We start from the raw sequence: 11,017 nt of genomic DNA on the forward strand, positions 1-11,017 counted from the left end.
AAAAGTAATACAAGACATATGAGGAAATATTGAATTAATAAATTATTCCATTGAATAAAAATGTAACATATTTTCTCAATAATAATACATTAAATTTGATTTAAATATGCGAATATCAGGGTCATCGATTCCTTAAAATTAGATAAAATTGAAAATTAAATTTGAATCGATATGACGAGTACCGGAGAATTTTATTATAAAAATTCCATCAAATTTACGTTCTGATAATTAAAAATTCCTCTTTATTTTAACGTAATTGCGCAATGCTCATCTTCGTTACAGAACTTCTATTAATGGGTAGGGTAGCCTTTACGTAATACTGATCTTCGCATCAATAATTGATAATTAATGAATGTTGGCGTTTATAAAACTGTATTAAAATTCATTTATTTCGAAGATATAATATCGAGTTTATGTTTTTACAGGCGTGTCGTACCGAATGTCCCACCACGAATCCCAGATCGACCAGGACCAGGAAGATTAAACTGATTATAACGGCGAACTCGAACGGACGATTTTTCAGAATAAAAATTACAATTACCCGTGGAGATGAAGATAGATGGGTACGAGCAGCTGGATGCTGTGTCAACTGAGAAATACATACATACAGCCAGTAATGGCCTTTCAATGGCATTGATACGACGAGATATAATGATTATTCCGACGTTACCAATCCGCTTTCGTCGAAATAATCGATGATTTCTCGAGGTGACGATGAATGAAGAATATTTTACAATTTATATGGCCTTATAAAAATAATAAAGACGTTTAGCAAAGTACCTACATTATCAATGCTTTGAAATCTGTTGTTTACATATATATATATATATATATATATATATATATATGTATGTGCTATTGATTTATGGTATCTTTAATATATGTTTACCCATGATATATTTAAGACCGATACCGTTATTTTTCATCTGCAAAAATTCGATAAGTGCAGTATATTTGTATATACTTATATACTTGCGTTGACAAAATTAGACTATTTCAATCTCTTGTTGAATTTTTGTAAAAAACTATTCTTCTCTGTATAAAACAGTTCGTTATAAAATTATAGCCATACGTCCATATAACAGATATTGTAATATATGGAATTGTTGATCGAATAGGCGCAGATTTTTAAGTTTTTTTGATAAGTATTGGAAATCAAACGTACAATTGTCGCGATTAATAATAATCATAAAAGTTAAACTACTTGCCGGCCATTATTATAAAAGTTTAAAATTGTATATATATTTTTGTAATACAGGCCTAAAAATTGGTAAATTAGAATAAGTGTACAATATTTATGACAAAGAAATAGATGTAAATAATCAATGAAATTACTTCAAATCAGTATAGTAAAGACAAAAAAAAAACAACAACAACAACAACAACAACAAAAAAGCAAAAAAATACATAGATTAAATTTAATTATGTATTGTATCGAGTACTGAAATTTTCTTTAGTATATCACAATAAAAGTTTTATGTTTACTATGTCTTAAGAAAAGCAATTAATTTCTATGTTCTATTAGACGCTTCTATTTTTACGATTTTTAAGCCTTTAACTAATATATTTTTATTATAAATGTGTACAGATGATAAGGAAACAATAATTGTGTCTCCTTCGTGCTACAATTTGCACATTTGTATAAAGCAAAGTGTGATTTCCATATTTACGAAAAATGATACTCTTTGTAATAGTGACGAAAGTAATAATCCTCTTGTTTATTGGCGCATCATTGAAAAATATTAAAAAAGATTTGAGTGAAATGGACGAAGCGATCATTATGAAATGATTTTGTAATAATATTTGTTTTCATTATCGTATAGTAATAGAATTCTGAATTGCGAGTATTAAAAATTTTGAAATCTAGCTGTTTGTGATAACAGGAAGGTATCCAAGTGGCGAGCAGTGTGGCTGTTTATAATTAAAACTTTCTATTCGTTTTCTTCCTTTATAAAGTTTTTAAATCACTTTTCTTTATTTTCATTCGTTTAGGAACTTAATTAGTTCAATGCCACATTCCTTATGAGCAAGTTAGTGCAATATGAGCGTTGCATGTATATTTTAAACTGTGTGTGATGAAAATACTCAAAATTTATCTGTATTGCGTTTTTAGGGAAATTTTTGTATGATATTATATTCTACGAGGAAATGTCTTATCGTTTAAAATAATAATTGTAATTTTGTCAGTATTATAAATAAGACAATCGTGACAAGGTTACGTTGATAGCTCAGCATAACGAGAAAAAGGAAAAAATTTTGTACGACTACATCTGTTCGTCGCTATTAGTAATTAGAAATTTATTAAAATTCAAGTAAAATACATGACTTCTTGAATTGTAGATATAAATGATTTCCAGCAGGCATTTTTTTACTCATATGCATTGATTCCTTTTTATATACAATTTATGTAGTCTGTTATACGTAATATCGTAATATTGAAAGTAAATTTTAATTACAAAATTATTTATACTACATGCTAATAAGACAAGTAAATTCTGGTAAAGAAAAGTCATTTCAAGTTTATGTTGAATCAATTATCAATTAACATATAATACGTCAAAATAATTTTTGTATAAAGAACAATACCACCCATGCATAATCAATATAATTTACTGACAAAGAAAAATGCTGTAGATCATGGCTGATATGTTTTGTCGAATAAGACGAGGCCAAAGAGTATTTGATTTGCATCTGGAATAATTTCATTAAACAATTAAATGTCATATAGTGCAAATAATTTACTTTTTTGTCCATAATTTAGTATATTGTGTGAAAAGCATTTTTTTATTTTCTTATAATTACAAATATATATATATATATATATATATATATATATATATATATATATAATAATAATAATATAATACTTAAAACTAGAATATTTGTTTATCGAACTTATTTGCACTATAAATTATTTATTTATTTTTTGGTTATTTTATACGCTTCATGAGATACAAAAATAATTTAAAAACGAAGATGTAAATTGAAAAATAATTATAGTTGAACTAGGAATTCATCTTGTATATGACCGTATATTGACTCAAACAATAGTAGAATATAGTAAATGATAATAATAGTAATAGTAATAATAATATAATAATATATTTGTTAATATATGGACATTATTTACAACGTATATTTGCACATGTAATTTATTTTACTTTCTCTCTCTCTCTCTCTCTCTCTCTCTCTCTCTCTGTATATATACACATCATTTATACATACATTCATAAGAGAGCATTGTTCTTTCGAATTTGTTTGAAAAAATTTTAAAGCAAAAACCATATAGAGGAGAGCGCACTACTTCTTTGACAAAAAGCAAAAAGTAAGCAACAAGTTTAGAATTAGGCAGATTCTTGTGCCAATAGAAAAACGTGCACACGCGTTTCATCAATGAGGAGTGTTAAGGAATAATCTCACAATTTAAAAAGTTAAACGCGGCACAAAGGGCCGAGATTACTCGATTAACAATTGTACATATATAAAAATAGTATTACGAGTATGGTACATTTGTTTAAGCAAATGAATACTTTTTTTTTTTTACACAAGTTCGTTTGCTAATCTAATGTTTAATAAGCAACTCTGATTGAGTTTGTATCTAGATTTGCGATGAACAAAATAAAGCGTTATTTAATGTAAAATTTGTTGTATCCTTTTATATTCTCATCCTAGTTGATTTTCCGTCATTACCCATATTTCGTATTTCTCATTCCATATCCTATTTAATCATAAATACTTATCGAAATATGTCGAATGGCAATTTTAATCTCACAACAAAATCAATTTCAATTTAAGAATAAGTCGAATTGAAGGCCAATATAATGACAAATATCATTTAATTGTTGGATTTGTTAGTTGCTCGATTGTACTCAATAATGAATTTTAAGAATTGAATTTCACTTAACGTCTCCCTATCGTTCATTCATTTAATAAGTTAAGTATAAAATTTTCTCCATTAAATTAATAGAATATTTTTAATACATCGAGCATGTGCTTTGTTTTGTCATTTACTATTTGAAATTCACAAAAAACGAAAACGTTATTATGATAATTATTAATGAGAAAGTATTTTTATATCCAAGAAAATTACTTTCCGTTACCCATAAGTAAAATACATGTAGAATAATCCTTAACAAGTTTAATGATCCAATACATTTTATCGAGTGAAATAAACACGATAAGCAAAATACATTTTAATGAAATAATCGTATAAAATTGCAATATTTGAATGTTTTTCACATAACTCAGACCAAATGATAATGATAATAACGTAACATAATAAGTTACATTTTGAAATACATTTCTATACTTTTAATGCTAAACTCATTTAAATTAAAAAACTATCTTGCTTAAACAAAAAAGAAAAAGAAAAAAAACAAAATACTTTATGAATTTTACAATTATTATGTACCATAAAATAAAAATTAAACTGTCAACGTAATTTTCTTTTTATAAAAAAGCTTAGAAGTTTAAAACTTTTATGTAAAACTTACGTTCGATACGATTTAAGAGAATAAAAAAAGCTTATTGCTTAGATACAAATAATAATTCCGATAAAAATAAATGAAATACGTACGACAACTTTCATTTCTTATATAAAATCCCGCTTAATAAAGACATAAAATGATTTCATTAAAATCTCCGAAGAAACGTCGAAAATAATACGAGAATGATTAATGCTAGAAAGATTAATTGGACAAAATGCAAATTTGAAGTAAATTTGTAGAGAAAAATTAAATATTAAATCACGTCACACGCTCAATATATTTAATCCAATTTAAAACAATGAAAACGTTGAGTTTTAAAGAAATAAAATTCCATCGGTAAAAATACGCTAAATCCCATAGAAAGGCATCGAATGCGTGAATAAATAAATAAATAAATAAATAAAAACATATTAACTTGATAACATTTTCTTCATTCGTACTGCTGGGAAAATAAAATAATTTTTAATTGTGAATTTTAGTCCATGATAGAATTTTATAGTGTTGGTAAACTTTCATTGTAGATTAAAATTTTTTTTTAAAATAAGCTGCATAAATATTGCCATCCATAGTATTATATTTTTCACATAAGACATAGCAGCACACCATATTTGACAATAGTTATTTCCAATATTTAGCTGTGTTACACAACTTTTTGTATCGTAAAATATGTGAATGTGGTGTGTGTGTGTGTGTGTGTGTGTGTGTGATATTAATATTCGATATTCTTATGCATTTTTTATAACTACACCAAATGATAATAATAGTGATAATAATAATGATAGTAACAATTATACATATATTATATTCATGGGTATGACAATTATATCTATTTTATTAAAAAATTAATATAATTCTATTTGGTATATAAACTAGTAAATATTATTTATTACTATTTTATAATAAAATAACTTATTTAATTATGAAACTGTAGACCGTTGATTTACCCTATACGATCATTAGTAAATAGTAAATGTTTATTTTAAATATTGAGTATAAGAAATTGATAACAAACTATGCTTTTTATATTAAAGTTGAAAATAGTTTTTTAATTTTAAGCGAGTACAGTTACATTTTAGTTTATATATTTACAGGATGATATCATTAAATTCATATAAAGAATAAAGCTCTTATAATACAGTACAATAATAAACTTTAAAATAACCATTAATAAATATAAATTACAATCTTTACTGCGTATAAATATTATATTAATAAGAATTAATATACATAATAGTATTTGGTAAAGATTTTTACAAACATTTGAAACAGCCTTTTAATATAAATATTTAATAATATTTTTATGAGAAATTCAAATAAAACTAGACCTAAGCCCTATTGCTGAACATTATGTTGTTGTACCAAATAAATAAAATATATAAATTATGATTATATGGAATACGTTGAACATTTTGTTTAAATAAAATTTATAATATTCTACAGACATTATTAAAATTGATGCAATAGGTATTGAAATCGACAGTTTCAATTGAATTTATTAGGATTTAGTTACAACAATGTTTAGGAAATATTTTTTTTTTTTTTAAGATTTTTAGTGCGTTAATTTATCGAATAAGATTTGCCTAATGTTTTATTTTTTGTTTCTTTTTCTTTTTCTTTTCATTTTTAATGAAATACTTCAAAATTTGTATAATTTTGCTTTAGAATAGTTATACAATTATTTAAATAGTCAATGAGATTAAGCATATTTACACAAAAACTCTATTTTGCAGTAATTATCATATTATTACTATTATACAATAATTTTTTGTTCTTATTTTTTCATCAATTACATTTTTAATGTATTTTTCATGAAATAACGAATTTCCCTCACAAATTACTCTTGCAATCTCAGTTGAGTCACTCTGAATAAGTATCTATTAAACATTTAATAAACATACATATCTATTAAAAAAATCAATATAAAAGTTAAATAAACAGATTTGTAAATTAATATATTTATTTTGCGAAGAATAGGAGGAGAATTCTTTTAAAAAATCTGACTGTCGCCTTATTAAACAAAAAAAAAAAAAAAAAAAAAAAAAAACAAAAACAAGTTACAAAAAAACAAAAATCAGTTTAACATTTATTATCCTTCCATGCATTAAAAGGCATTCGGCATTGCAAGATTTGCGCAATGTGCATAGCACATATTTTTGCCGGTAAGTCGTTTGGAGAAATTCTCATAAATGGCCATTTTCATTGACTTTTTTCACAAATAAGATTGATTATGCGTCGTCTCTCGTCAATCTAACTTAAGACTCTCCATATGATTCGCGAGTACTTCCTGCGTTGATTCTTGATATACTTTGTTCATCGTCTCGTACGTGTGGTCAATCAGCTTCGACAGATTTTCCTTAGTCATGCCTTTTGTCGATATAGCTGGTAATATTGTGATGTAACTTGTACCTGAGAAAGCGAAATACATATAGTGAAGGACATAGAGCATAGTCCTTTTCGTTCTTATTAATTTAGCTCTTGTAATTAAGTCAAACTCTGATTTTATTAAAAAAAAAAAAAAAAAAAAAAGTTACGCGCTCGTCACGGTCAAAACTTGTTTAATGACGATCTTTTATTATTTAATAATGTAATGGCTTACCGGAATCAAACTTTTTCAGTTTGTCATTTATAAAATAATATCTGGAAACGACAACCGGTTGAATAGGCGTTTGCGAGTCAATGGCTAAGTGAAATCCGCCTTTCTTAAAAGGTAATAAGCTCGAGCCTGTGTGACGTTTTCCCTCAGGATACATAAGAACTTTTGCCTGTTTTAAAAATAAAAAAAAAAAAAATAAATAAAAAAACAAAAAAAAAAAGCACCATTTCAATGGTTTAAATGTCGAAGTTCACGATTAGTATCTCATCATCGGCAACTTGTTGTTCGAGCTAATGACTATATTTCAATTTAATTTATTCATCACAAATATTACAACAAGCTCGTATCATATGCAATTTTATAATTATTATTAATTACTAATATTAAGAGGTGTATCCCATTATTTATCATTCTTAATTCGACTTCCATGGCACGACATGTTATAATTATTTAATTGTTAGCGCATGCGTTATCGAGTTGCTTTCACAAATTCTTAATCTTTTCACGAAATGACAATCTAATATCTTACATTGCATAAAACATGATTTAATATTGCTTCGAAACATCAACATTCGCTATAAAAATATTTACCTGTCGCTGCTGAATAATCGTAGCAGTCGAATTGACAGTCCGTTGGGCCTCTTCTTTTTTCACTCTATCGATAAAAATTGTTCCCCAAAGCCAACTCGCCAAGCCGAATGTACCGAAATAAAGAACTTGCTTCTTAGAGATGACTGTGCATTTTTGGAGTACAGGCCAAAGTTCGGCTAAGACTGAAATAATAAAAGAATAACATTAATGGCAATTAGGAATATTAATGTTGGATTACAATTTTAATTGTTTTTTTTTTTTTTCGATTTCTTCTTTTATTTTAGCACTTATGCAAGTGTTGCTTAAGGCAAATATAAATATTAAATATATGTTTAAATAAATAAAAAAAAAAATTTTATATATATATATATTATTTTTATGTATATTATGTATTGATGTGTTTACTCATCTACATTGAAATAATCATTGAATAAAAATTATAACTTGTAAGCTTAAGATAATCGAAGTAAATTTCTTTCATCATACTTTGGTTGATAAATACACATTAATTATTAAATATTTAATTATGCATTTATGATCGACGAAAAATAACGGATATTTAAACAGACATTAAAATTCTCATTTATGATTATTATATTAGTACAGACCATTTTTAAAAATTTACCTTTTGAAATAATTTACTAGTACGATCTATTGGATAAAATTAATAATATGCTATACAAACAAATAAAAACTATTTTATAATGAGAATATAGTAGAGAATATAGTGAGCCTTAAAAATATGAATTAAGCTTCTATGTTATTTTATTATATTAACATTAAAAAATTAGAGATTTTACAAATAATGATTCTGTATATACTACATATATATAATATTTTTACATTATTTTTTATAAGCAACGCGGAAGTTATATATTAAGTTCTTCTTTCTTTTTTTTTTCTTCTTCTTCTTCTTCTTCTTTTTTTTTTCTTTTTTTTTTTCTTATATTATTTATTAAAATATTAATTTCATAAAAATTCAGTTAAACAATTTATGCATATCAATCATTTAATGTACCTTATGCAATTCAAAATACTTTAATAATATTTTCAAAATTCCGATGTAATAATACAATTCAAAATTATTAGATGCCTATTATTTTAATGGATAACATTCTTACCACAGAGATCTAAATTACTTTGATGATTGATTAATACAATTGCTCCGGAATCATTAACTATATTTTCTTTCCCTCGAATTTGATAATTAATTCCGATTAATTTCGCAATTTGTCTTGCACCCCAGGCTGGTATTCTATGTGATAAAGTAATAATAATTGCAATTATAAGAGGCAAAAGAATATAAAGTATATATAATACAAAAAAAAATTTTATGTTAAAAATTACATTGTAATAATCACTTTTCAGACTGATATTTATGTAAATAGTACGAGTGAAAGTATCACGTCGAATATAATCTTTAAATAGATTTTTTTCTTAAACGTTATGTTTCATTCGTTTCGTTTATTAAATTAAACTTAAAATATTATTATTTGCAATTGTTATATAAAATATTACGATTTCAAGTGGATTATTCCAGTTATTTCTAATGATAAGAATAAGAAAGTTTATCCGAATCGCTCGTTATTTTAATAATAATCTATACGTACTCGACTGAATATGAATTCTAATCTCCAAGCGCATAAGATTTTATCAATCTATCACTAAGATTATATCAACAAATGTATAAACTATCACGTAATATAACAATTTATAAAAGTAATTAGAATACAATGTCGTACAAGCCAGTTTTACATAAAAATCCTCTCAACGTACATTATCGATTGATAAAATTTATCTTGTTACACAAAATTCACTTTAGCATTTTTAAATTTATATATAATTTTGTATTTACAATATAAAATCTTGCATGTATGTTATGTATAATGTATAATGAGAAAATGAAGTAACGTATTACAAAAAAAAAAAAAAAAAAAGTAATAATGTGAAGACGCCGTAGTATAAGTCAACCGTCAGCTTCATACTCGTCTTCGTCTCAGCAATTCATTGACATCCGACACAAATGTACATTTTAAACATTAGTCAGCCAATTACGTTACCAAAATACGTAACAAAAACCGTTCATTTCAACAAAATACTGGAGAGAAAATTTAATTTTTTTAACCTCCCCTCCCTCAACCCATCCCATCTCATAAAATGGGTATTTACAATAAGTATATCGTATGTGCATTATTTATTAGTAAGTACTTTTCATTATTTGAATTATCATTAATTAATTATATATGTTAAACAATATCTGCGCACACAATTGAATAAACTTCATTACATATACAACATAATATATCGATTTATCAAAACACTCGAGATTAATAAAATTATATTTTACTTTAGATTAAAAATTTATAACAATTTAATTAAAAGAGAATGAAAAAATCATTTGCGTTTTATAAAAAAAAAAAAAAAAAAACAGTTCCACGTAATGTAATCTTATGAATTATGATTGCGAATGAAATGTTTAAGTAATAGTAACTAGGACGCACAAAGCTATTGTAAACAATTACATGTTAAATATAATATATATTTTAAAATATTACATGCTAAACGCGTTATAAGCATTGTTACAAATCAAATTTCGAATTTTCTATATTCGAATTAAGATTATATATTAAAAATTTCATTTTAATTATAGATTTGTAAAAATAAGAACAAAAAACACATTAACTGTAATGGAACATGTTTCATAAATTTAAATAAAACTTACAAAGCGTTCTGCCAATTCCTGATTCTGAAGAACATTAATGGAATTGGTAAAGTAGCGCATATTGCACTAGAAAATATGAAAACAAAGTGTTTGGTAAAATATCTAATTTCTTCGCTTATTGCACATATTACTAGAGAGAGAACAAAAGAAGCTACACCCATGCCACTACGTGATATTCCAAGCGTCCTGAAAAATTAAAAACAAAACCAACGATATGATCATTTTTTACGAAAATGACGTAAATTAATACACATATACATATATATATATATATATATATATATATATATACACATATTCTTTTAAATATTAAAAATTTTTTTTCTAAGTATTTTATGATGAGTTAATATTAAAAATATCCTACAATGTATATGTTTCCAAACTACAATAGTTCAATCTATTGTAATAAAATTTTTATTTACATAAAGCAAACAATATATTATAAGGAAAGAAATGTAAAGTGTAATTTTGTGAAAGAAAAAAAAGAGTATTTTTTAACATATTTCAATTATAATACGTAAAGGAGTAATAAATAGTATACGAAATAATGGAAACGTAGAATTTATTTGATTAAAGGTATTAAAGGAAAATAAAATAATAAAGAAGAGCAAATAAAAAACATGA

The 11,017-nt window shown here is 25.0% G+C and overlaps 2 protein-coding genes across 9 annotated transcripts in view; one reads left to right on the forward strand and one right to left on the reverse strand.

Annotated features, from left to right (window-relative positions):
- Positions 1-539, forward strand: part of shi (dynamin-1 shibire) — a 34,079-nt gene extending 33,540 nt beyond the window's left edge. For all 8 annotated transcript variants that reach the window (XM_011502053.1, XM_011502052.1, XM_011502059.1 and 5 more), the window contains one exon: positions 426-539. In XM_011502053.1, the coding sequence (XP_011500355.1) occupies positions 426-489 (64 nt within the window). In that variant the 3' untranslated portion in view covers positions 490-539. The remainder of the gene's footprint in view (positions 1-425) is intronic.
- A 6,010-nt stretch (positions 540-6,549) lies between these two features.
- LOC105364183 (1-Acylglycerol-3-phosphate O-acyltransferase 2) lies at positions 6,550-10,594 on the reverse strand. The gene is made up of 5 exons (XM_011502062.1): positions 10,394-10,594; positions 8,793-8,926; positions 7,672-7,853; positions 7,084-7,249; positions 6,550-6,893 (listed from the first exon to the last, which is right to left on the reverse strand). The coding sequence occupies exons 1-5, from the start codon at positions 10,552-10,554 to the stop codon at positions 6,730-6,732; spliced, it is 807 nt and encodes a 268-aa protein (XP_011500364.1). The 5' UTR covers positions 10,555-10,594; the 3' UTR covers positions 6,550-6,729.
- Positions 10,595-11,017: the final 423 nt, after the last annotated feature.

The sequence above is a fragment of the Ceratosolen solmsi genome, unplaced genomic scaffold (genome assembly GCF_000503995.2).
Source record: "Ceratosolen solmsi marchali unplaced genomic scaffold, CerSol_1.0 scaffold43, whole genome shotgun sequence".
NCBI classification, from domain to species: domain Eukaryota; kingdom Metazoa; phylum Arthropoda; class Insecta; order Hymenoptera; family Agaonidae; genus Ceratosolen; species Ceratosolen solmsi.

Excerpts from the sequence above, each read along its gene's own strand:
- LOC105364183 (XM_011502062.1), bottom strand. The coding sequence starts at position 10,554 with ATGGGTGTAGCTTCTTTTGTTCTCTCTCTAGTAATATGTGCAATAAGC. Across the intron at positions 7,854-8,792 it reads AAGTAATTTAGATCTCTGTG|TCTTAGCCGAACTTTGGCCT; the intron begins GTAAGAATGTTA and ends TTATTATTTCAG. Across the intron at positions 6,894-7,083 it reads ACTGAAAAAGTTTGATTCCG|GTACAAGTTACATCACAATA; the intron begins GTAAGCCATTAC and ends TCGCTTTCTCAG.